We start from the raw sequence: 27,932 nt of genomic DNA, 5'->3' as shown, positions 1-27,932 counted from the left end.
TCTGAAGGAGTTCTGGGAACTGAAGACACTTTTTGGAGGCTTCTTGAAGTCGAGTTGCCTTTTGAATAAAGTTCAATGACTGATGGTGTATGATGTTAATTTAATGCTGATTTTAGGCAAAACCAAATCATATCCATGTCGATCATTTTATACCTGGCAGCTGCCCTGTAACCAAACTTTTACTGATGGCTTCTGTGCAGTGTTTAAGGTACTTTGATTAGTTAAAAGGAATCTGCTGAAAGTAAATATCACAGCTTCACATTGCATATTTATTGTTATAATTTGTTATTTTCTCAGATATGCAGCTCTTTAGGGCAAAACAACTCCAAGCAGCGATGAAAGAAAAACTGTTATGCAGTTCTATTACATTTTTATCATCATCAGTAGACTTTTGAAGGCAAGTTTCTGGAGTTAGCATGAAGTATTTAGATGCAAAAAGCTGTCAGTACATTGCCTTAAACAGTATGTTCTCTTGCCAAGTAAATAAATAACAACATGGTTTCAAAAACATCACAGCAACTTAAGCTAAATAGGATTCTAGAAATGTTGTAGTTACACTGAACAGACGACCATCTAAGAATCATTTAAAGACAGCTCAGAGCTCTGTGTTTCTGCCCCCGGACTAATAAGCAGGGAAGCAGCTTATAGTAAAAGGCCTCCCTCAAATCATTACTGACATGGCCTAATTACAACACAGCATATTATATGAACAACGCTCTCACTCTCTTGACTACTGAAGGCTGAAGCTTGGAAAAAGAGAGAGAGAGGGGGAAAACAGATGAGAAGGAAAAAAAATGGGCAAAGGGAGCAGGGGCTTTGTTTATGTGTCTTTATGGAGCTATGTCTGAATTTAAGAGAAATGGAATCCATATTCAGTTTCACATCCTTCCTGGCCAGATGGGGAATTTTCCTCACGAATGTTTCCTAAATATATGAAGTCATGGCGGTGTGAGACGGGAGCACTGAACGGCCACGCGGCAGAAAGCTCCATTTCCTTACATATTTAGAGGGCAAAGAGATCAAAACCATTTGGCACGGGTAAAGAAATAGAGCTTTGTCAAGTAATTTGACTTTTTTGACAAAAGAAAAACCCCATCATTAAGAAAATCATGAAGTAAAATGTCTCTGGTAACTGATATTGCCAAGTGGGGATGGAGAGCATGATTTGATGTTGATGGCACACAGATGTAGCTGATGTCAAGAGACTGAAATACGCACAAGTGTCGACAAGCTTTCAACCTAAACATCTTTATCATCAGATGTACATCATCAGTCAGCAGCCCACAGCTGGAACACAAAACGGATGTTGTCGAATCGAATGTATTTCATCAGTCTGCAACCACGCTGATTCACCTTTAATACATTTGGTAACTTGTCCTATCTGCGATACACAGAACATAAAACCCTCCATGGTTCTCCTTGAACAAGCCAAACATTTCATATAAGAGCATGGGAAATGGCCAAAGCTAGTGATTTATAAAGGCTTTAAAAAAAAAAAAAAAGTGGGATGTGCAGCTGGATGATGGGCTTCACATGAAAAGTCTAACTGCCTTTCAGTTTGTTCAAACACACACACACACACACACACACACACACACACACACACACACACACACACCTCTTGGCATCCTGAAACTTTCCATGAGTCAGTACTGAGCTCACGGTGTTCGCGCTACTCTACTTGCTCCACAGTCCACACCAAACCTTCCCGACAGCACAGTTCCCATGCAAAACCTCACTGGGAGAAACAGATGAGCTGGCAAGCAGCAGCTGACCGCTAGAGAAAGCTCTGTTTACGCTCCGTGACAAATCACAGGGTTGATGGTGTAAAGGGGGTGTAGCGGTGAGCTATTACACTCACTACACCACGATGAATTACAACGAGGCTTCCTCTGCTGCTTCTGTCTCTTTTGGTTTTGAGCTTTGCTGCATCTGGCATGTGAAACTCCCTTCCTCTTTCCATCTCTTCCTCCCACCCAACATCCCTCTATAATAACACTGCAGACTGCAGCCAGTTTAAAAGGAGGAAGAGGAGCAGCACAGTGTGAACACGGAACAGCCCAAAATCAAAACCAGACTTCCACATCCTCCTCGTTGATATAGCATCACACTGAATCTTTACCGACATCTCCTTGTACACAAGCAAGTGACAAAACAAGATGTGCATGACTGAACTAAAACGTAAACACCGGGGTTGAGGGATTCCTCTCGGGCTTATCTGAAGACGGGAACACACACTTGACTTCAGGACCAGATCAAATTGAATTGACCACTTCAGATACGGACTGAACATGCAGGAACTATCTGTTGCTGATACCACGCTTCACGTGTTCTGGGGAGAAAACGGCACCGGCGGACCGAGCGCAGCCGATGTTGCAACAAACTGTGCAGAGGAATGCAAATGATCTAATACACAGTGCTAAATAAAAAGCAACCATGCCCATACAGACAGTATAAAAGCAGAGTGTCTGGTCTTGCTTGGTGCCGCAGCGTCTCTTCAGCATATGCAAATATATATATTACTGATCTCTGGGGGATCTGGAGCCGCAGTGGCAAAGCTCATTACTGTGCCACTCTGCTGTCAGATGTGGAAAGCTGTGAAGTGTCTAGTGTGAACCCTCGCCCTTCAAAAACATACAGACTACTTCACGTTGTTTTCTACAGAGAGAATTTGTGTGTTCTTTCTTGCGGTTATCTCACATTCATTATGATCAAAATACACTTATATTGTGCATTTCTGTGTTCCGGCTGTGTCCTGGTTTGTTTGCCTTTATTAGTCGCATTGTTTCTGGTGCCTCTTTAATGTTGACAGCTGTTGGTTTGATGGTTAATAGTGGAAATATACATACATGTACTGAACAAAAATCAATTGTCAGACGCAAGCAATTTGCCCTTCAGCAATATCCAAAATAAACACATGTTCTGACTGCCTTAAGGAAATTTGTCACAATTAACTTTATTGGTATTAAAAATGGTTCTTGGAATTGATATTTTAAAGCCCTTGTGAAAAGCATTTTTTTTGGCAATAGGTGCAGCGAACGGTCTATAAAAAGAAACTACCATGACGGGTTAGTGGGCAGCGCGTCCTGGTTTAAACCATCTGTTTTCAACACAGCTAACCTACTAATTGGCTAAAGAAGTCAAAGATTACATCCGCACACAAAACACACCTTTTTTTTAAGTGATTTTGCAGGTGACGGCTAATATTCAAACACTTGAGGCAGCACTGAATGGCGCATAGATCACAGCAGCTAAATAATAGCTTGTATATCATCGAGGGAATTATAATAGAGAAGTATAATGTGCAGGTTAAGGTCCAATAGGAGTATTGCACACATTCACAACATCTGCTATGATGACATACTTGACACATGTGAGTGAAGGTTTTTACTTTATACCCACAGACTTTAAAACGTATCACAACCCTGATCAAATATAATTTGTAGGAATACTTGCATTTATTTAGAAATAAATTCTCCTGCTTCTTCCTTTAAAACATCTCAGTGGGTCGACATGTTAAATCATACTTTACACAGAATGGTGTTACACAATGTTAAATATATGGGCCAGAAAAGAAAAAAAAAATCTGTATCAGGCAAGCCAAGAATGGGATTTTCATATTCACACACCACAATTTCACAAAGTATTATAGCTCAGCTAAACACAACACCCTCCTTTGTTTCAGCCCTGAATCAACTGTTAACGCAGACATAACCATTAACCAAGTCAAGGCTGGCCAGATGTTTTCACCGACAGCCTCCTAACCTTAAAAATCTCACAACACTTTTGCAAAATCCATTCGGTCTGAGCGGAGAGACCGTGAGGTCCTTAATGAGCTTCGTCAGGTCAGACAGATTTCTAATGTTGTTGTTAAAAGCAAAAATAGTTGGAATTCCAACCAGCCAAACCCTCATTGTAACTCTTTAAATTCCAGTTTCCTGACTGTGAAGCCGAGGTTAACATTTACAGACAAAGGTGTGTTGATGCTACAAGCATGACCTCGCTTCTCTTTTGTGCCTCCCTCAGTCCAAATCCCCTCGACTGGACTCTTCAGTTGCAGTTCCGCTGTACGTGAATACAAGCTTTAACCAATAAAGTAAAGGTACAAGCTTTAGCCAATAAAGTAAAGGTATTTTGAATGGGAGAAAACACTGAATATCACGGGACCTTAACGTGATGACAATCAAGTGATTGTGAGGAATATGATTTAGGGTTTGATGCCTCAGTCTGTCTAATCACTGAAAGCAGACAGATGTTCACCTGCAGATGATGAATCAGTCTCGAGCCACTAATGTAAAGTCACCACTTGTTTCCACTTCATCAGGCAGTTAACAATGCAGACGGTTCATAAACGCGCCCGGCTCTGACGTCATGGTTGTATGATTGACATGCAGCGCCGAACAGAGTCGTGGAAGAGTTGAATAGAAACACTGAAATGAATACCTCAGCACCTGGTTATTAACTTTTCTAAAAGGCTCCTCTTTCGTGTACGATCTCTATCCGTCTGAAATTCTCTCGCTTGCGTAAAAACTGTTTTTACATTCTTGGTCAATGACAGACACACCTAAGAAACATTCACATCACATGTCAGTAATTTCTTCTCATATCAATTCCTCCACCGAGAACAAAATAAGATGCATCATGCAGGTGTGACGTTAGTTAGAAGTTGCATAACCCTGTGATGATGCGAGTCTAATTTTCCTCATCCTTTCACGGAAACTCGCCTCTTTGTAAATCCTACCCAGGAAAAACCTCCGGGAGAAAACCTGTCTCTGTGCCAACGAAAGCTTTAAGGTCTTTGTAAACGGTAGATTGCGTAACACAATGCTCAACTTACGAGTATTTGGAAACCATCGAGACACAAACAACTGTAATAATAATGTTAGCAAAGATTATAGTGTAGCTTCCAAACTGCACCATGGAAAATATTACAAGCATCAACAACAGATAATAACCATCTTAGTCAGCTTATATTAATTATATGTTTGAATAATCTTTATGAAGCAAAATTCCCTACAAATACACAGATTTTCTTTTTTTTTTTTTACTCCATACCTGTTTAAATGCGTCAATCTTTGCGCATCTTAACGAAGGACGGGATGTGATGTGTCCGATAAACCAAGATAAAGAGAAGATCTCTTTTTCCCAGCTCCTCTCCAATCCCTCCAACTCCTGTGACGAGGCTTTTATTATGATGAATGATGAGTGTTCTCCTTTCAGTTAAAAATGAGCTGTTTCCACAAACAGACACACCTGTATGACTATTTCTGATGAACCTACAAGGACCCAAAGTCTAACTTCATTCTAAATTTATGTCTGAGTCAGAGCTGATGCTGAAGTTCCTCATGTGCTACCTTGTCTGGCTTGTGGCCTTTTGTTTTCTACGCAAATCAGGAGCAAAGAAACAGGAAGAGCACTGGCTATATTTACGTTCAGCATGCAAATGGTTATCTGAATGCTAAAAGAGCACCAAACATTAAAAAGCACCTTTCTCGTCCTACTGGAAAAATATATAACTTATAACAGAAAAACTCTGAAGCACCCTGGAATCTTTTACTATTTGCAACCTGTGGCCAGTCTCTCGTTTGCTTTGATTGCTTGGCATTTTTCTGAGGGTTGAAAATGAACGATAGGAGCATGTCAGAGACAGAACATCTCCCAGAACAGACAAGCTGCTGCCTGCTCACTTATTAACCCTCACACAGCCGCTCCTGCTTGATTCATACTGACTCATGTACGATGATGGATCTGAATCACATCTGAAGCATGGAGTAATACTTCTTGAGAATACAAGTACATGATCAGGGACGATAAAACTGAAATGTTGATAATGAAAGTGCATCGTTTCATCACGTTGATTCATCTGTTACGATAATTCCTTGTTTTTTAAGTGCCTGGCACAGGTAGCTTCATACTTTTTTTATTTTTACAAATGCTGCTAACTTGTGGTGCATCTACACTAACTGAAATCTCCTCAGTAGAGTTGCCAACTTTTCTTGCAACATACAACTGTTTTTCTTGACAAAAATCATAGTATCAAGCACATTTTTGCTGTCTTTTCACCTGTTTATCTTTATTGTGCCCGTTCAGAGTAACAGTTTTGTGATTGCCACTCACCACAAAGACAAAATATTACCTACTTTATGAAAGCATGTAACAAGATGAAAGTCCGAGTTCCTAATTGGCCTGATTAGTGTGTTCGCTCTCAAGTAAGGAAAAGATAACAACACCAGCTTCAAAACAACTCTTGAGGCGACCGCTAATCTGCAAAGGTTGTGACCTTTTTTTTTTTTCCTTTACGGGATAAAGAGGGAATCACGTTTTGCTCTACATCTTAATAAAGCGCTTCCGCCCCTCAAGATCCACTCTGAACTTCCTTTTTCAACACCCCTTCACAACTTCTGGCAATCAGCTGCTCCCCTGGTTGCTGTTGGGAGACGGGGAGGTAGTCTTGGACTGATCCTCTTGGGAAAAACTCCTCCCTACCTGGCAACGGTGAATGGCTGCTCCTCGGGAGGGCGAGAGGCGTGACCATGAAGGGAGCCTCAGAGGATTAGTCTTCACAGACCATTATCAAACAGCATGAGTCACAACACTGCTGATTAGACACTGAAACCGATGGCCTGGATTGATTTTTTTTTTGTTCCTTGATGGTCGGAAGAATTTAGGTTTTTCTGCTTCATACATGTACAAGATGGTTTAATGTACACCTGCATTTGGCCTCACATGGAGTTTTTAATGCCGTGTTAATAATTAGCCTGAAGGTCGGTAAATAAACCGCGCTGAAAACACACAAACTGAACCTGCATTCTTCACCGATAGTCAAGGTCAAAATATGTTAATGGAAAGTTTAAGGGGAATTCTGGTGTTTAAAAGTAAAACTAAGCTGTGTGTCGTCGACAAATTCCACTCATGCATCGAGTGTAGTTAAAAAAAAAAAAGAACAAGAAACTTCTGTAAACCTTAAAGCTGTTGGAGGTGCACTTGGAGAAAATGATGGTATAAAAAAGAAGGCTATCGTTGCACAATATTACTGTTATCTAATAGTCTTATAGAAAAGTTATGAAATGAAATGATTATCCTTTTTTTAGCTGTATAATATGAAAACCGGGGAAGAGGAAGGACAAAAATCCCTTCCTCAGCATTAAAGTGATACGTTTCAGAGGGGGAGATTTATCAAAGTACCAAAAGGACAAAACTCCTCAAAAAGCTCAAATTTAATCCTCTAAAACTCCCCTGTGTTTGACCCAGGCTCTTAAAGGCTCCAACCGTGCCAGCTGACCTCAGTGCATAGGCATGTGATGACCCACTTAGGAAACTCCTTCATCAACAAGCCCCCCCTCCAAGAGCTTTTCAGGCACTCGCCTGTCCAGCGAACCCTGGATTTATTCAAAACTCACATTTCTTCCAGGCAACACACACTTTTGGGCCCCGTGGTGCGAATCCATCGTAAACTTTACCACCAATCTGACAGTCTACAAGCAAACTGCTGTCCCGTTAGCGTCTCTGTGCAGAATCTACACAAGTTGATGGCCTGACAGCTGTGTGAAGGGTAGAAGTTCAGGGAGGAACATCTCATGTACTCCGCATCGAGCTGTTTATCACATGCAGCGTTACAGAGGGTGTGGTGGTGTTTTTCTTAATAAAACTTACTGTACTTTGCTGTCAGATGAAGAATCTCTGATATCTCATTCCATCTGTCTTTGTGTAAAGTGCTGAATACAGCAGCGAACAAACACACTCTTTTCTTACGTTCTTATAAATCACAAAAGAGAGCATTAATTACATAAACAATCTTTTCCAATAACATATCATTAAAATTACCAGAGCATTATTATGGCTCAGCAGCATGTCTGCAGTGTAATTAGAATATCAGTTATATGCAATTCACAGCATACTGGCTTTCAAAACATCCACTGGATGTTAGGCGTTGTAGAGGAAGTTAATAAAGAGTTTTATAGATTCAAATGAGTTTCGAAGAGGCCGTCTAACTGGATCAAGCAAAGCGGAGAGCCTGTAACTAATGTGGGTAATCCACCGGAAGAGCTCAATACAAGGAATGCTATTGTGAGAAGCTGTAAAATGATTTACATTGAAATAAATTCTTTTGAACGGAGGAGGGGAGTTCGAGTCAAACAATGAATTGAAATACGGTGAATGCAGGGCTCTATAAATTCAGTTATAACAGCATCTATGTGATGAATTTACATAAACCTATGCAACACTAGTACAGTTTTGCAGGTGTGCAGGACATGGGGCGCATCAGGACTTTAAATCTTTGCAGAACAGGAGCTGCTGCAGGCTCACCTGAGGCTGCCACTGATTAACGCTACAGGCAATTAGGCAGAGAAAGACTTCCGGTCCAGGAGCTCCATTAACAAACCCACTCAGAGATGCACCCATCCCTGCCATCATCCATCTATGTCCACAACCCTATGCCCACTGGTCTGGAAAAGCTGCAGTGAATGGAGATGATCCGTCCGTCCCCCCAGAACCCCTTTAAAGCTGTACATTCTGCACACACAGCCACATTCCTGCTTGGGGGTTAAGTGTGTCAGAGGGAGCCCTTATCTTTGAGAGAGCTGTTTCATGCAGCCTCATGCAGCCTCAGGTCAGTCAATGCCTGGCTGAGTCACCGTCATCAGATTGACAGCCTAGACATACATTTGTGTAGAATATATTTCACATGTGGCCTGCAGGCATTATAACGAGGCTGCGCCACGGCCATGAAAGTTTAACTTTGATGGAGCTTATGAAGGGTCCGACATGGTTTCCTGTCATCCAGTTTGTTCTGGGAAAAGAGTTAAAGTGCAGAACAAAGAAAAATTATTTCAACAGCTGAAAAGTAAATGTAGGCAGAACTTGGCCCATCAACACAGCTTTGACCCTTTAGAGGAAAAGGATCTGGCTGGTAGCCACAACCGTTTTATTGTTTACCCTGACAAGACAGGGGGGCTTCCTTTCACCACGGGCATTCCTCCTGCCTGTTAACCACATCCAATCATCAGCTCACACATTACCAGCAGCCCTGTCTCTTAATTATCATCCATCCATCCACAGCAGGGGGAGTCCGGTCAGTCACACTTTAACTCCAGCTGCTTCATAAATGAATCAGTGTGAAAATGTTTCAACTGCAAGCGGGCGTTCTGTCATTGCCAAAATGATTTTGTACTCGACATCACAGCTGAAAAATGGGCAGTGGGAACGTGCAGTAGGTGCAGAGTGGCCTTTTGAGGAAATAGAGACGCAAATTTTCATGAGGACGGCACACGTCTCCCGAGCCAAAAGCCTGTTCTCGCCAACACCGAACCAAAGGGCCGGTCGCGGGGGAAAAAAGGCAACCATTGACACATCGGTATTCTTCAGCCAAAGTGGAAGCCCAGAGCCAAATGTGCTCAGTAGGGAGGAGAAGAGGCGGCGGAGGGTTGAGGGACGGAGCAGGCAAACAGATACAAAGAGGCCCTGTGTCAGTGCCTGGTTCTGCGGCAGAAGATAATGAACACTAAAATAATATGTAATTTGAGTGGCCCCCAGCATACAAGGTCAGCACCGCTGCCTAGACGAGCCATCTTGGCTGTCTGTGATTCCGACACATTCTGGTTTGATGTGCGAGTTGCTCCGGGGTTTCAGCTGCATGAAGGGGGTTGGCTGAAGTCCACAGCCACACAAAGAGCCTCTCTGCTGGCCGGGCGGGACTGTAGGAGGGGAGCTCATTGCTCTCTCAGCTCGGCCTCTACATTTCCTCTATTCTTCCATTTCCAGCATTTTTCCATTCACCTCTGCTGTACTTCTCTGTTATGTTAGCACATAGTCCCACATGAGTAACCAGATATTCCAGTAGTAGCAATGAGCAGATTTATCAAAATACTGCTCAGCTCACAGACAGCAATTAAAGAGAGTCTTCATAAGATAAGATATAGCTTTATTAATGCTGAAGGAAGTTTTTGATCATTCTAGGTCATTTCAAATATACTGGACTGATCTTACCTTCCCCCATCGGGCCCTGGTGGAGAGCAGAGTGGGACCCCTCTGGCATGGCACGCCAGCCTCTGGAGTTGACAAAAACAAACAAAAAAACACGAGGGGTCAGGACTTACAGTAAATCTAGCGGGGCAATGTTTATCACTTTCAGTGGGATGAGTTCCTCAGGCTCGGTTTCTCTCCGGAGCAGACAGAGTCTATTCACATCTTATAGAAAAGGGAAATTCTTCCAATTCCTCTGCTGGCAGCTGGCTCACGCCGGCCACTCGGTAACGCAGAGCGAAGACGGGGTTGAGGTATGTAAAGGCAACCGTGATATGAACTGATGCTAATCATTACAGGAAGGACAGGCGCGTGTCCAACTTCACATGAATAGACACTCGAGAGACTTGGCAGCTACTAAGTAAACGTTAAACGATTTGACTGTCGCTGTGACGACCATTTGAGTAACGCCAATTATTAGTATCATCATAAAAGGGCTTTTTAAAGTGCTTTGTTAAACTGTTATAAATGTGAAAGCATGCTACATGAAAACTTATTTAAGAATAAAAAAGGTGAAGCCATCACAAATAAACGCATTTTATCTAAACCTACTTTGTTTAGGAATTTGTTTATCATCCATACCACACCACAACAAGCTTCTCATTCCCAGTAAAACCATCCGGTGAGATTACAGCTTCACTCCTGGTGACATGTATTTTCCTAATCCCTCATGCCAGGCGGTGGTGTTCGTAATGATGAGCCACTGCGCTGTCAGTTTCTCACATCACTGCCTCTCTCGTCTCCTTACAGCAAATTAACACAGCGCATGAGAACTCGTCTCCCTGTGATTCCTGGTGAGCCTGCGGCCTTTTAAACATCACATTCTTGGGCCAGCTAGATCAGGGGAGCAGGAATTCTTCAGGGATTAGGACGGGCATTGTTCCTTAGTGCATCTGCTGGCCACTGTGCCGAGCTGACAGCCGAGCCAGCCGAGGCCAAACCGAGCTCGCTGCCAGGAGGTTCGCCAATTAAGATGTGCAGGAATGCAAAGAGAAAAGTCAAAGAGCCTGAGCTGCACATCGAGATCACTGATTCACTGTAGGTTTTACAGTTTTACAATATTTCATTGATTTCCAATGGGACGTGGTAAATAGAGCAACAAATCTAAAACGACTGTAGCCGCAAAGCAAAGTTGTAAACAAGTTATTCAGAAAAAAAAAAAGAGCTTTGCAGTAAAGTAAGTAACAAAGTTTGTTATACCTAATGGAACATATTCAGAATAGAGATTTAATTATGTTCAATTAAAAAAATATATCACAAATTTGCAAAGGACAAAATACTTTGTTCTCGTGTGACATTGTTGACGTGTAATTTTTGTGACAATGAAAGATGATATTAAGTAGATTTCTGGGCAACGACCAGAGTGTGTGTGTGTGTGTGTGTGTGTGTGTGTGTGTGTGTGTGTGTGTGTGTGTGTGTGTGTGTGTGTGTGTGTGTGTGTGTGTGTGTCTGTAAACTTTAACAAATGTTGTGATTAGAAATCAACCAGCCAAAATCCACCTTTTTAATCCTTTGTGCCTCGAAGAAAATTGTTGCAGAGTAAAAGTGTAACAAACGCTGTAAAGACGGAGTTCTGCTGCGTCTCGTCTACGCAGCTCCGCTACAACGACATTGTTCAGGGCTGCAGCCTCCTCGCTCTCTGACCAATCAGGTTGAAGTGGTGGGTTAGTTTGGTTGACCTGCAGCGAAGGACTAACGTTGAAGGGTAGGCTTTGAACTTGTCTCAATGAACAGTGAAGCAATAAAACCCTCTGACAATACCACCTACTGTGACCTGTGAGCTGACCCTGTCTAATGAACGGACCTAAACTATGCTGATCTGTGTTTGGTCAACGAGAGGCTGGACGAGGAATAACGGCTTTAAAGCTACAGATGCACTGCAGACGTCTGGGTCTTCGACATGTTTTTCCAATGTCTTATCAGAGGCTGCCGGCAGGTGTAGAAAGATGTTTTGGGTAGAGACGGTAAAAACAGGACGCGGTAACTCAGTCTAACCCACAATCTTAAAACATCTGGGCAGAACTCAAGAATCATAACTCGTTTATTTGCTGACAAGTGGCAATTCCAGATCCTTGTTTTCCTAGGGAGTGGGCACGGACACATTTCAAGTCCTAAAGAAAACACTACATAGAAACGGACATTCATGGCATGCTGACCACCTGTGCTTGAACTAGCTGCAATTTCACACAAATGGAGAGCATTTCGTTCCCACAGCTGATGACTGCATTACCCGCAGCATGAACCTCCCGCATGGGAATTTGCTAAACTTGCACCTTAATTGAAGACAGATGCCACGAGAGCCAGTCTGATAGTCATTAAAAGAAAGACCTGCAATGGATAATTTCTTCAGATGGGCAGATAAACTTTCTTGTTCCTCTAATCGACGGGCTTTACGCTGATCCAGGCAGTCAAAGCCTGAATTCCTTTCTTTAAAACAAAACAAACAGATGATTAAGGGGAGCAGATGCTGGCCATGATAGAGCACTCATGTAAATACAGAGGAAATATATACAGAGTCATCACCATGAATATGTTAAAAGCCTCACTCGGATCTTAGGCTTGACATGTTCTGTGAAATGGGTCCTCGGGGGGTGATGACTATCTGGAGCATTTTTCACTATTGACAGTCTGTGTTGAGAGAAGTGAAACCAATGAGCATGTCTAGAGAGGAAGGAAAACAGGACTCCACTTGGGGAAACATGCCACTTTCTCTGTCTCATGAGGAACGCTTACATAATGTTCAATCAGAAAAATCCTCACTGAAAACCAAGATTCTTGCCAATCAATTGACTTTAACTGTAATGATGGTAAACAGCATCCAAAGAAAACCATCCAATGGTAGCTGTCAGATGATGTACTCCAGGTTATATACAGGTTGGGTCCAGCATCTGAAGCCATGAAAGAACTTAATCAGCCTTTTGGGCAACAACTAAAAACACAAATTAATTTCCACCGGTGTGGAACAAGTAATTAGGAGGAGAAACTAAAACTAGTGCTGAGAATTACTGCTGTACTTCTCTCTCACAGTCGGAGACCTACCGCATCACAACGTATAATGTGTCCAGCCCAACAAGGCCACACGGGAAACTGGAAGTACGACATATGCCCGCTGAGAAATCCTCACGGTGGGGCAGATTTCTGGAGGACACCATCAGTCAGGACGGATGTTTATATTTACAAATAAAAATCCAACCGGGTGTGGCTTTCAGAAATCCAGAGTCTAACTCAGACTCAGAGTCTTTATTATTTCAGCATTGGTGCCATGTTTATCTTGCATGACCTGTCTCTTACCCTCCCACCCCGACAGAAAATACCCCCTGAAAAACAGCCTCTCTGTTTTGTACCCCCTTTCCCACATTACTCTTGCAGTTTGTCCTCTGACACGCAGGCTGTAAGAGACGAACAGCTTTTCATTCACTGGAGAAAACAATGCAGCCTGATGGTTGCTCTTCAGCTCAATCAAATCCACAACCTCTACAAAAGGCGCTGCCCCAACCTTCCCAAAGACACAAATGAGCTTCTTAGTTTAGTCCACTGCATTTTTCAGTACGCTGCTTAGATGGGATCCATCCCATTGAACGCCCGCAGGGCACCGTGAGGAGTTTCGTCCATATGCTGCACGTACACTCCAGCCAAAATAGCCCTTAATGGGAGAATAATCGTTCCCCACTGTGGTGAAAAAGGAGAATGGCACTTCCCCCCCCCCCCCCACCAGTGACCGATGACCACAGATTGCATACCTGGCAAAGGAGGCTGGCAAGTGCCATCTTAATGGGAAAATCACAAATGAAGACTTCCAGTTCTTTGAAATTATAAACGGTAGACAACCAGAGGGTGAGTAGTCCTCCATAATGTCCTGCAGTGTTGGGAAGGCAGAGGACGGGACTGCTGGACAAAATTAGATGACAAGTCTTCAAATAGAATTGGACTGTGCCCATTTAAAGCTACATTACACATACATGTATATACACATATATATCTGCAGGCAAAAAGCTCCCTCGTGCCTTCATACTTGTCAATACTGCAGCGACTAAAACACAGTCAAACCTCCCTTGGGTGTCTGGAATGCAAAATCACATATGGCATTCACTCTCCGCTTTCAAACAAACACAATGTTGTTAGGTCTTGTTTAAAGTCAACCTTTAACTCTCAGTGTAAGCCCAGCTATAACTTGTTAAAACTAGGACTTAAGAGGCTCGTGAGCTGCCAGCTGTAACTGCAGCTGTCCTTCAAACAAGCACTTGAAGCAACAAAGAAGGTGACTTGTGAAATCCTCGGATGCTTTATTTCCATAGATGAAACCACCCTCGTCCTCTGCACCTATCGCAGCTGCAGCATACCAAGGCTGGAAGGAGGAATTCAGGGCCAACTCCGAGATCCAAGACACACTCGGGCAGTTTCCTGTCTGGAGGACCACCTAAAAGAAAAGAGTGCTGTTCATCGCACCGAGGCAACGTTTACCCGCAATGAAGTCGAGACGTTATTGTCTAAAAGGTCGAGTGAGGTCAAAGAAGCAGAAGATGGAACCTTTCAGGGGGTAATTGATTGATTTTGTCCTATTGTTCTTCAACAGCTGGTGGGGAGAGTCGTTGACCTATGAGCAGCCTGCATTTAAACCCGCGCTGTGTCTCAGTGGGGTGCTCATTAGAAAAAAAACAATTAGGGAAGAAGAGGGGGTGGAGGGGGGTGGTGGTGATGGGGGGGGGGGGATGCAGGGAAAGAGGAAACGGTAAATGATTCAACAGCAGAATGAATATTAGTTTTCCTCACAAGATACCACAGTCATCAGAGCTAAAGTGGAAAATCTCTCAATGAAAAGAAAAAAAAAATCCCTCCGACTGCAGCAGCTGATCAAAGTTCACTCAACTGAGTGTTTTGCGTCAAAAACAAACAGGACTTATCGGACTGAAACTGCTGCTCGCTTCCGTCCAGACAGCCCGCAGCAGAAATACACCTCAAATGTGAAACCTGCCAGTAATGCAAAGTTAAAGACTCAATATGAGGAATGTGTCGATGGTTTGACAGATTTCAGAAGAAAAACTGACGCATGCGCATTTTTTTTGTAACCGTGACACTTTTAAGTATTATGTTTGGTTAAAAGTGAGTAATTGTTTTATGAAGTCAAGACGCGCTTTGACAAAAGACAAAGACATGTGTTTCCAAGCAGCCCTGAAAAACACACAATAAAACCTCAAGAGGATGAAACGTCCAGTCTGAGAGAAGCTGGTCTCATCACACACAAAGTTTGCTGAGATTTAGTAAAAGTCATCAAAAGTAGTTCACGTACCGAATTCGCCAAATCTTTTGTTCCTTCCAACGACTAAAATCTCCGGTAAAACTTTTCTCTCTGGTTTCTCGGTGAAAGCACTGATCTCAGTTTCTTTTCTTCACATGGTACATGCAGCTCGGACACACATCCCCGCGTCCGACAACCAAACACTGCTGCTGCATCTTTGAAGAAGAGCGAAGAACTGATGCCGCCTTCACTGCCTGTGGGAGTTATAGCAACCGAGAACTGGCAGTGAACGCCACAAAAATTGTGAATCTCATTTGGTACCTGTCGACCTTCACTCCTGTTGGTAGAAATTGTGTATTTCACACAAACCCGCTACTTTACCATCTAAGTGAATTAACACATCATCATCATCATCATCATCATCACGTACTTCTGCTGTTGTGTTGTTTTGTTCACATTTGTCACTTCTCAATAACAACAAATATTAAAAAAAAAAAAATCTCAAAGTAAATAAGTTAGCATTACTTCACATTTTAGAAGAAGTTTTCTTTTGAGACAAACAACAAAGAAATGTCTGAAGGTCGCTCGTCTTTACAGTTTCACATTTACAAGAAGGACTTGAACGCAACCAAGGAACGCCTGTTTTTGACATGCCAACTGCGTGGTGGGTGTCAGTGTCCCACATCGTAACATCTGGGCTGCATAGTTTGGTCATTTCTTTCAGTATAAGATCGTTTTACACAAACAAAAGCTGGAGGTTTTCCCATTAAAGTATCTTTACTTGCGCTCACGTGCACGCAAACCAATGAAAGACAACAAACTGTAACCCTGCCAGTTACAGTCACGAGGGCCAGGTCGGGAGGATGGGGGGCTCCTGAAGGATGGCTTCAGGTTATCAATTGGCTGGGGGCTAATTTGTGCAGGGTGCTTTTACTTTGCACCCCCCCCCCCCCTCTCACCGCCTCCTCCTGGAGGGCTAAAGGGACTTCACTGAAAGTGGTGTGAGAAAAGCAGCTTTGTGATACACGCATCGACTAAAAGTTCTCCAAATCCACCTGCAGAACAAAACGAGAGATGTGCTTTGTTTGATCTGTATGAGGTTTTTGGAAAGACTTCACAATTGCTGAGATAAAGTTCACGTGGTCTATTTTTCATGTCTGCAGGTTGCTGAACTTTTGACAGAACATTATCCCCATCTGCTGGCCCTGTTGATAAAACTCCAAAGGCCCAAAATATGTTGTTCAAGGCAACCTAATACATTGCATGTAGTTACTGTGTTTCAGACAGCTTAAATAAGTTGTTTAAAATGAACTTATATGATAACTAACCTATAGCTCTCTCCTTAGAGGCTTCGGTTTAACCTGCACCTGCTCTCTCTGCCACTAGAGCTCACTGATGAAGAGGATCAAATTAAACCAGCTTTTCACCACCTTTGGTACAAACCAATGCTCCACTGTGTTTAACCCTCCTGTTGTCCTCTGGTCAAAATGACCCGCAGCTGTGTTCAATCAAGTTCTATTTTATTTCTATATTTTTATATTTTTTGGGATCATTGGTCATCATTCTTTAAAGAAACCCTCACAGCCTCCTTGTCACCAATGATCCCAAAAAATATGAAAATAAAATAGAATTTGGTTGAACACAGCTGCTTATCAAAGGACAACAGGAGGGTTAAACCGAGTCCTGTTTCCTTCGGTGCCAAAAAGAAAATCACTGATTATCTGTCAAATTGAAGTGATCAATACATCTCAGCTGTGTATTAATTCAGTCTAAAAACAGACTGTTTTGTAAGAAAAAACAATCCCAAATGAAGGTGAGTTAATATTTTTTATTTAGTATGAACATCGCCATTTTCCAAAAACTACATCAGATCTTATGTACAAAGCTTTGATAAGTTTTAAATATTGAATATTCAACAGCAAGGATGCTTTATGATGTGAAATAAGCAGGTTGTTTTTTTTTAGTTTTTTTTTTAAATGTATGCTTGTTGCTTGTTCTAAAATCACCATCAACATAACCTTCAAGTAAAATATGACTTTCAGAAATTCTAAGATTATTTACAACATTATAAATGCATGTGTCATCCGTTGGAGTATGTAACAATAGAGTTCAAAACACATTAAAAATAAATCTGACAGAAGAAGAAGCTGGCGTGACACGACCTCAGGATGTTGAAGGGATCTTCACAAATTCACCACAAAAGTTCAGTTGTAAGAAAAAGCAAAAGAATGAAGACTCGTACTGTGAAGTAAAAGGCCTTTGTGGACCTCTAGTGGCGATTTAGGGTTTGATGCTAAAACTAGTTGTATTTGGAAAAGCTGTTTATTGTTCATTGAAGCATGAACACGTAGACAAAATATCCACAAATTTAAACGGGGATAATATTCTGTGGTAATCTACCTCCACACTAGTAACTCCTCCCTTTTAACCTGAGTACAAACTCTTCTCCAACAACTCATTATAACATGTCATCTCATAAAAAAAGAAAAAAGAAAAACAAATCAAATTAGACATCACGCTTCATCATTGAAGGCCGGCTGCCTTCTGTGTACGTCACCATAAAAACACGCCTCCTCCAGCGTTCACATAGTCAAAGAACATCGTTTCCTCTCATCACTCTGAGTGTGTTCAGTGTATGACGGCTCTGACAACCAGGGTCGTTCACCACCACGCCGGGGGTCAAAGGTCAGGACTGAGGGGGTCAGATGGGCTTGGTGGTGCTATTGTAGACCAGACGTTCTCTGTCCTCTATGGAGGTCAGCGGTGCGTTGTTGGCGGGCACGCGGTGGTGCTGGGGAGACTTCTTCCCCTTCATGAAGCAGTATATCAGGAGGCCGACCAGGCCGATGATGGCCAGGCCCAGGATGCCAGCTATCGCTGCAATATCTGGTGAATCAATTTAAAAAAAAAAAAAAAAACTTTTAAACTTAGTGGTTGGGTCATTCAAGGACAGCACAAGAAACACTGCAAAGGTGAGAAAGCAGATCACTAAATCCAACACTACTCTGAGCAACTCAGTGAAGTGGAAAAGTGCTAAAGGGATGAACAGAACGAATCCACGGGAAGTAAACGCTGATGAAGCAGAAGGTTTAATTTGAGACCGTAGGCATAACATACGTGGCTTGAGTCCAGCGACACTGCCGTCAAGCGCATCCTGTCTTTCAAACACATCCTTTTCTGAAATAAAAGAAAAACAAATTTAATTTTAGAATTTTTTATGTTGTGAATGACATTAAGAAAACCCAAAAAAGGCTAATTAAATATGCATTTGTGTTGTTTTTGGCAACAGAAGCAGTAAACACAACGTTGACGTCATATTTTCAGTTAATAAAAAGTTGTTATCAAAGAGCTTCATATTTACACATCATGGTGAAGGAGGAAGTAAAAGCTTGAAATCAAAATTACACCACAGACAATCAAAACGGTCAGAATCAGTGAACTGTGCTGCACAACGCAGCTTAGTAAAGAGCCTCTTCATATATATATATATATATATATATATACTGGTCCTGCAAAAGTTGCCTCTCTTCTGACGGTCTTATGTTACTTCTTATACTACTTATACTCATACTACTTATGTTAAGGAGGATTACTCGCGTTCACGTGAACAACCCAATATTAAATAAATAAATTCTGTTCTGGGGCCTCATTTATAAAACATTGTGTAGGATCCTTCGCACGCAATCTAATCCACGTTGAAATGTGTGCACATAGATTATCCATCAGCCTTCCTGGAAAACGTATCATTCACATTTCAACATGTTCACAGTTCTTTGTTTGAGTTGTCGACTCTCGAAAGGCCAAAGCACCACACGTGATATTTGAATAGAAAACAACCTGAAAAGGTGGAAAGCAGACAAGAATGTCAGCCCAAACAAAAACATCCCATTTCCAAAAGATAAAATATCATGAAAAAGTCATGTGGGGGAAAAAAAAAAAAAAAAAAAAAAAGAGGCAAATGTGTAAAATGGCCACTTAACATGGAGAGCAACCCACCTGTTACTCCACGGCAAACTTTCATACAGTACTCTTTGGAGTCAAATCTGTTCTCGTTTCCTGGGCAGCCACCGTAGTTGAAGCGCAAGCAGTCCTGTTGGATGGGGTTGTAGTACCACTTGGTGAAACTGTCCCTGCAGATTCCTGTGTCGGGAATCTCCGTGCAGCGTACTGTGGATGGCAATAAACACACGGTGAGGTGAAGGTGTTGGTAGTATAAATGGATAGGAAGAGGTTTGGAAGGCAGAAATCAACAACAACAAAAATACTTTAAATCACCTTTCTGTTCATCCACTGGAATCTGGAGAAGAATCCGAAACTTGTTGTCCACTGATTGACACACAGGACAAAATTCAAGTTAGCACGTCTTTCACAGAAACATTTAATCAGCGGGATGTCATTGCTGATTTTATATTTCCAAGAGCCTGAGGCGCAGTTTGCATAGTCATTGCTCACAGTCTTTGCATTTGAGTTCGTCCGAGCTGTCGCTACACTGTGGAGAAGAGTCACACTCCAGTCCTGGATCCAGACAGCAGCCGTTGTCACAGGTGAACTGATTTGTGGTGCACGGTACACCGCATTTTTCTCCTGTGGCACAAAAACACAGGAAACTGTCACTTTTACTGCACCATGACAGCTACTTTAGAGCAGGTATGGAACTAAAACTTTCACAAAAACAAATGAGAACGGAGTCAGAAATACAGAAAGCTTTCACCCAAATCTGCAGTTCACCTTGGCTGTGCAGAACTTTAGAGCGAGTTTCAGTTCCCTGCTTAGCTTGTCGGGCTCTAATTTGAATGTTTTGGTGCAAAGTTTAAGACGAGAGTAACACGTTTTTACTATGTGGCCGAAAACACACTTCCAAATCTGGATAAGGATATGTTGCTTCTACTTTTTCCATTTCTTGTACACTAACAGTCTGTTGCATTTATCCTCAGAAAGCACAGGAATGTTACTTTTGTCTACAATTACCTAAACTAGTTAAAAAAATACATAATGATTGAGACAAATATGAGGAGATGATAAAATTGTGTCATCAGGTCAAATACAGAGTATTTCTAGCACCTATGGATTTCTCCTACCTTGATCTGTGGGAAGAGGTAAACCTCGACCTCCTTTACCACCTCTTTCTGAGAAAAAAAAAAGAGATTCAAATTCAATCATGAGTTCATCAGACAAATAACAAACACTCCAGGAAATCACTCTTTCATGTTCTCTGAATAAAAAGGTGTTTGATAATTGCTGACAACATTAGCAACCCACAGTGAAACCATCAACCAAACATCCTCCTCACCCACCGAGATAAATGGGCTTAAAGCAACACGAAGCATGAACCAAACTTCACCATCATTATCTCCTTTTCCAAGAAAGAAATCCCAGATGAAACCAAAGAAAAGTACCATGAAGGTATAGTTGCTTTGACAGCATGTTTACGATGGTTGTCTTGTTGAATGGTGAGTCTGAGCTCTCAGACTGCTCTGCACACTCTATGTTGCTCCTATCAGCGGTGACATCATCAATTAATGCCAGTTAAAGTGGCAGCAAAGCCAAGAAATAAAAAAAGAAAAGGCATGAGGTAGGGCATTGGCTCATGAGCTGTTTCTTTATTTTATCTTTAACTTGTCTTTGTAGGAGTTTTATTGGATTGGTTTCTTCTTGTTCTGCAATCTGGCCTTTCTGTTTTAAAATATGTTAAAAAGAGTTCTTGAGTTGCCGTGCCGTCATAAAGGGTTTTTCACAGTGCAAGTGATTTTCCGCTCATCCACTAGATTCATGGCCCTCAGTCGACTAGGTTGTTTGACAGTTTCTAGTTTCTGTGCGCAAACCTGCTTAAAACGAGCCTACGGTTTGATTTAGCTTATTTATTATCATCTCTGCTACATTTTTTTTTTTGGAGCTTCATTAGTATCTTTTATTTGCACAGAAACATCTTCACTCCTCACAGCAGGAGCTCTTTGGTGCATGAACTCAAATTAAAGCCACACACGGCTGCTTATGAAACATTTAGCACCCAAGTGTGCAATTACTTGTGAACCCTTGCGACCTGGTCACTATACGGTAAACAAAAGCTTTCTGGCATCAATCTAGCATCAGTTATTTTAATTCAAACCGAGTATGCTTTAGAGCCAAACAAGGCGGGCCTTGTGGTCTGGTATATGTGCTCATGACTTGTAAAGTAACCCTTCAAATCAAAAGATCACCTACATGTCGCATAGACCTACAAACATGTCGTGTGACAAATAAAACAGCTCCACAGAACATGAAGTTATAAAAGCAGAGAGCGCAGATACCTGAGCCGGAGCAGGCGTTAGTGCACTCCTCCTTGGTGAGGTAGTTGTTGAAATTCTCCCTGCAGCCTCCAAACACGAATTGCTCACACTTCTCCGAGGCGGCGTTATAATGCCAGCGAGGGAAAGAACCGCGGCACGGCCCGACCTTCATCGGAGCCATACAGTGATCTGGTGGCACACAGAAAGAAGGATTACTTTCTATTCAAAATCAATTATGGTCATCCCGCTTACACTTCTGCAAAATTGGTTCACATCGGTAATAATATCAGTGTTTATAATTCATTCATTTTACAGAAAATCTGAAGTTTGTAGGGAGAGTCTGATCGTGCAAAAAGCTCCTCGATTTAATCACGTGTTAACACTTCCTGTCTGTTTTGTTAAAAACAAATCACGAGTCATCAAAATGGAACGACTTTGTTAGTTTAAAAAGGGGAGAGTCACTCAACTCACTCACACAAACTCACAGTGCTTATAAAGTTTCTAAGTTTGAGAGTTAATGATTTTACACACAACGATGTGATATATAGGTTAATAAGTGGTGGAAAATCTGTTTCAGTGAAGTTGGAAATGGCACAAACAACGTCGCTGAGGATTATCAAGAAAATCCAGTTATAAATCAACGTTGTCAACACACTGTCAGTGCCCTAAAATACGAACTTAAAGTGCCTCAGATGATCTGACTAAACACTTAACAATGCAAGACGCATTTGACAAACTATCAAAAGTTCTTTCTCGTATCTGAAACCAGATGTAGTTTTCTATAACTTCCTTTTTTGTGTGCGTCTGCCTCGTGAACAGACATAACTATGTCTGAGGTGTTCACCACTGAAATGTAACTAAGAAAAAAAAATGAAGTGATGTGTTTCAATAGACAATGAGGTTAGAAAATGAGATTCAGGATGTCTGCATGTGGTTGATGAGACACATTCTGAGTATCATCAAGGCGATCATACATAGCACAGCTATTATTATGCAATACAAAAAAAAAGGAACCGTAAGCTCCACTTTTATTATTAAGGTCTCACGGCATTATCATGCAGCACTGACACACATTTAGTGGAGAAGACTAATGATCACGTATTTCCACCGTAGCACATTCCCAACACTATTCAGGCCTCCAGCTGTTAATGGGTAACTGAACCACTGGGTGGTTAAAAGTCTTTTCTCAACAAGAAAATGCAAAACTGAGCAAAACAAAAAAAACTTTTAAAAGGACAAAAGATAAAGACTTTAAATTACTTTCAATCAATTCAGACGGTAAAAGTGACTGAAGTCGTTCTTGTTTGTAACAAGCTGCAACCCGACTGACAGGTTTGGTTGAGTTGGGGGTGGAGAGATGGTATCAAGGGAGAAGGAAAAAAAAACAACAAAAAAAACACACAGCGACAAGCGTCATTTGCTTACTGTGAATGTGTTTCCACAGAAACGACCTGGACACTTCCTGTGATCTGAAGGATAAGAACCTGCCAACCCCTAACAAAATCTGAATTTGGTGTCATCTCCTTATAATAATCTTCTTACATTTCTATTTCATCACTCGGGCCACTGGAATCAAGTTGAACATGTCGTGACAGGTTCGATCACAAATAACAGGGAACATTTCATGCTTGCGACAAATGCCAAACAGCGCCAGAGCAGTTGAGGAAGAAGAGTTCCTCAGAAACTAATCTTCCCATGTTTGTGTTAAACAGGAGGCTTTAGTAACACGCCTTCCACAACTTGTTCAGAAATTGTTATTTGGAGGGACTGTCAGTAAGCCAAAGGAAATGTCAACAAATGTAGTATTGTGGACACATGACTAACTGCAACTGAAACTCAACCATGTCCTCTACCAAACGTTGAGTCTGAGACAACTAACAAAACTACATCAGCTAACTGACTGAAGATTTCATTTACAGTCTCTGATTTGAGTTGAGTGACTTCTAATCTGCAGGTTTAAAAATGTTCGATTTCAATCAATAAGCACAAAACAGGTTTTCTGCAAAAATGAATACGTTCCAATCATGTTGTATTTTCGGGCAGTTTCTTCCTCCATCTTGATACTCACGTTCAGACTGCTCAGGCGTGAGGACGAGGACGGTGACCTTGGTAGAGTCTGACTGGCCGATGGTGTCCGTGACGGTCAGCTGGAACTTGTAGAACCCAGATGTCAGATTGGAAACGATTATCTGGTCAGGAAAGTTGGTTGTCTACGAGGCATGAAAACATGATGTATGTTTATCAATGCCGGAAGATTTTCATTTAAATGACAAACAGAATAACTAGCTAACATTAGAATTATATAGTCACAGGATCAGGGTTCATTCAGGAGTTTGTGTTTTTTAAATTTCCCTCGACTGGACGGTGGAAAGATTGAGTTTGTGCTGCAGTTGCTTTCCTCACCTCAATGACAGCATCAGGATTCCCAGTGAGCATTTTCCATTGGAAGGTCGCGATCCCGTGGTCATCGTTGCTCTGAAAGCCGTTCAGAGACAAGCTGTCCTGAGGCTGGACCACCCGGTTCAGGCCTCCGTTGGCCACCGGAGGACGGTCAGATTGATCTGGAGTGACATCATGAGATTTAAACAAGCTCAGAAATAACTTGAGGAAAGATGGGCAGAAAATGGTGCACACGCAAATACGATTGCAACACTGGAAGACACCTGAATAAGATGAGTAGAAACAGAAACCCATTAACCGTCAGGCGCCATGACTGCCTGGCATGTGTGAACATGCAAAAGGTTTAAGCCTTAAATCAGTGGCTTCACATATCCTCATTACAACCTGCGGTTTAATAAAGACAACTGAAAGCCAGTCAAAGACATTATTTGAGTACACTGACCATGTTGAGGGAGAATTGGATTTTAATTGTTAGTAACTGATCCAACAAACTTTAGTCCATGTTTTCAAAACTAGATTATCTAAAGAGAGACTAATTTCTCCAAGTAGATATTGGCACAAATGAAAAATATAGACTATATCTGTATATATATATATATATATATATATGTGTGTGTGTGTGTGTATATATATATATATATATGTATATATGAAGACATTGTCAAGTTTTCATCTACAACACTTTCAGTTGTACATAAACAAAAGCGTGCTTTATCACAGTGATCCTCCAGATTAGTGGCCCGTGTTGGTCTCACCTGCGACAGCATTCACGTTGAGGTGATTCTTATACAAGGAGTCCAGGATGTAACTCATGTATCCTTTCTTCCTGACAAAGCGGCAGGCGTATTTCTTTTTGTAAAGACAGTCAAACAGAAAGCAGGAGTTGACCAAGCCGTCCTCGGCTCCTTTCTCCATGAAGGCGACGTTGCACCGCGGCTCTTTGCAGCAGGCGGCCACGCAGTCCCTGAATCGATCCAGTTTCGGCGACGAAATGAACGTCGCCCCGTCTTTCACAGACTCATCGGCATCGAGCACAAAATCTTCCCGACCTTTCTTAAACTGGACTGAACATTGATCTCCAAGCTGCTGTCCAGTGGCGCAGTTCACTAAAAACACAAGAAGCAGGAGCGCACACGCTTCCAAATGTCCATTCATCTTAAAAGTCCTGTGAAGATCCCCTCACAAATAAAAAGCCAGTAAGTCCCCTGAAAAACAGTGAGGTTGGTTGAGAATTAACAATAAAAAAATACCACTTACAATTTTAGAAAGTCAACGTGTCGAAAGCTTTTAGGCCGCAAAGTACAAAACAACACTTTGCTTCATCACAATCTCACCTGATTAATCTGCGAATGACTTCCTTATATTCACCCAGAACTCATTCAACTCAACACTTCCTCAAAATCTCCCCACTTTAATCTGACACTACGAGTCTGAAACTCTCAGAAGATGTTTGATGTCGACATAAACCCGATCAATCCGACGGCATTGCCCAGGTGACTCACCTGAGGAATACAGGAAGTGAAATTCCACTCCCGAGACGCCACTCCCTGCTGGCCTCAACAGTGGGACTCCAAACAAAACAAGGCCAGTTGAGTGATAAAGACATAAATGTTCCTCAGAAAAAAGTAACCCTGACAAGTTCCAAGGAAATTGCAGCCTACAAAGGTGGAAATGTTTTACAAAAAAAGGATAAATAATTCAAAACACACTGAAAGCGTTTTTTAAGAAAAAAATAAAAACCAGAAACCTGAATAAAGAATAAAGAGCTTTATGTCATAAACCTGGAGACAGCTGTGTTTAAAAAATAATGGACATGATTTTATTTTAATAGCTCATTTAAACCAAAGCACATGGGCCTAATGCTTTCTGGTGCATAAAAAGATTAAAGCTAATATAAAAAATATCATCATAAAAAGTGATAAAAAAGAACTTGAATTACTTCCTTGTGGTTGTATAAGAAATTAAAACTGCAAGCAGTGATGTACGGGCCCTCGCACTCCCGCATGCCGCCTCCCGAAGCTGTCTCCCTGACATGCAACAGGTGAGGGACCGCATCCCCGCTTAAAGTTGCTATTTTTGTCTAGTTTCCTGTCTCCAGCAGGGGGCGCTGGCGAGCCGTTTGGCCACGCCCACTCGGAAAACACATATCAGATGTATCGTTTCACTACGTCGGATGTATGTGACACGTTTCGTGAGGTTTCAAGCATCCTTTGACCTTGAACATCAACTTCCTGTGTCACTGCGAGACATCCAACTTTGCCACATCGTCACGGCGACGCCCATTGACAAAGTCGAACGAATGTCTCAATATATCATCAACTACATGTTTAGGTTATTGTGACCCGACTTTAGGTTCATGGGATCAACCAGCTCGACGTAGAATGTGAAAGTATGAAAAGTGTCATTTCCAGTGGCCAACAGGGGGCGCTATGACTATGAGTGACTATTCCCCCACAGGGGTCTTCAGGGCGGGGCTGTTATCATACCTGTGATGTTTGGAGAAGGTCGGTCCATGTACATAAGATTTAAAGCAACTCGTAGTTTCGTGGCGAGACCTCAAAATGGCCACCACGCTACGGGCACACACATCGACGAAAACGAATTATTTTAAGAAGATTTAATCCCAAACATGTTTTCTATCCAGAGAACCTAAATTCAAGTCGGTCGGACCAAATCCCTCGGAGGAGTTCGACACGTACAAGTACAGCGTGTCAGAATCGCCCAAAATGACGACTAAATTCAAAATGGTGGACTTCCTGTCGAGTTGACGTATCCATGCAATGTAACTTTTTTGTGCGTCTCGGTGTGATACACGTGTCCACCGGATTTGGTGAATTTAGGTAAATGTGGCCGCGGGGGCATCTCTGTAGGGGGCGGTCCCGAGCCATTTGGCCACGCCCACTCGCGACTCCACTAGAATACGAAATGTTTCGCCGGGAGACAAATGTGTTTCCACTTTCATGAGTTTTTGAAGATGATAAAACCTCCAAAAAGGAAAATCACTTTTCGTAAGAATAAGAACGTCCAAGAAGATTTTTACGAAAAACAACAGGGCTTTCCGATGCTCGGTGCTCCGGCCCTAAAAACATGTTTTTTTTTATAAAGGACCTGCTGAGTCTGGGATGTGGTCTGGATTATTTAGGGTCACAAGCGTTGCTCCAGAAGGGGGCAGTGTGATCCCACCAACAGCTGAAGAAGCAGCTGATTTAAAACAAGCTTTTTAGCTCCTTCTTCTACAATATCATCCTTAACAAGCATCGCCATTTAAATTCACAGGAATGACACATTCTCTTTTCATAATTGTCGGAACCACAATCTGATTCATGCACTGAGTCATCAAATTACAGGATGTGATGAGTCATGAATTCACACGATAACCTATCAACAACTACATTCCTTATCTCGCCCTAGAAGGAGCCACCCGGGGGGTCCGAGGTGAGAAGGCCGAACACGGGTCTCCCGTCCACGTCCCTTCTTTTTTATTAGAAAACCCGACGGTGCAGAAACGAGCAGCATGAGACGGGATGAATGAATTTGTTTGCCTGGAAAGGTGAGCTGCTGGAGGCACTCAATAATTCAGTGTTTGTAACAGACGGTGCATCAGTGGGTGAACCCACGCACCTCCGGCTGATGAATAGTCACCTGTCAAAACAAAAAACAGAACCCCATTCTTCATATCGTAATGGGATCTGTGGAAACTATGCAGCCTGTTGTCTTTGTTGTCTCACCTGAAATAATTTGGCACCGGCAGCTACTACCATGAAGTTTTGACCTTTGGATTATGTGCCGCTGTTGATGTTTGACTTTGCAAACATTGATAGTTTCAGGACATTTATTTGACATTTGACTTCCAAACAGACATAAATACCGCTCTGCTGGTCATCCATTATTCATGTGTGCGTAACTGAGGATGCCAATCCGCCTTCAAGGCTTATTAAACGTACACCTGATAATACCTGTTATAAAGGCCGAAGCCACTCACACTAGAGGAACCCTGGCTCACCTGT

At 42.1% G+C, this 27,932-nt stretch overlaps 2 protein-coding genes across 2 annotated transcripts in view; both read right to left on the bottom strand.

The window, feature by feature from the left end:
• Window positions 1-15,439, bottom strand: part of LOC138636314 (pleckstrin homology domain-containing family G member 3) — a 30,207-nt gene extending 14,768 nt beyond the window's left edge. The window contains exons 1-2 of the mRNA XM_069724265.1: window positions 15,311-15,439; window positions 9,988-10,049 (exon numbers count right to left, since the gene is read on the bottom strand). Of these exons, the coding sequence (XP_069580366.1) occupies window positions 9,988-10,036 (49 nt within the window). The 5' untranslated portion in view covers window positions 10,037-10,049; window positions 15,311-15,439. The remainder of the gene's footprint in view (window positions 1-9,987; window positions 10,050-15,310) is intronic.
• Window positions 15,440-17,072: 1,633 nt separating this feature from the next.
• On the bottom strand, window positions 17,073-25,413 carry spint1a (serine peptidase inhibitor, Kunitz type 1 a). Its single transcript, XM_069724276.1, has 11 exons — window positions 25,260-25,413; window positions 24,681-25,130; window positions 23,929-24,086; window positions 23,594-23,735; window positions 21,547-21,714; window positions 20,338-20,385; window positions 19,712-19,843; window positions 19,535-19,585; window positions 19,256-19,426; window positions 18,377-18,436; window positions 17,073-18,145 (listed from the first exon to the last, which is right to left on the bottom strand). Exons 2-11 carry the CDS (start codon window positions 25,078-25,080, stop codon window positions 17,961-17,963), a joined length of 1,515 nt encoding a protein of 504 aa, XP_069580377.1. The 5' UTR covers window positions 25,081-25,130; window positions 25,260-25,413; the 3' UTR covers window positions 17,073-17,960.
• Between the last annotated feature and the right edge of the window lie 2,519 nt (window positions 25,414-27,932).

The sequence above is a fragment of the Brachyistius frenatus genome, unplaced genomic scaffold (genome assembly GCF_029030835.1).
Source record: "Brachyistius frenatus isolate BFR_SWC_R1_liver_20210118 unplaced genomic scaffold, ASM2903083v1 Contig_368, whole genome shotgun sequence".
NCBI lineage: Eukaryota > Metazoa > Chordata > Actinopteri > Embiotocidae > Brachyistius > Brachyistius frenatus.
Note: the sequence above shows the minus strand (reverse complement) of the source record. Positions and strands in the feature narration are given on the sequence as shown.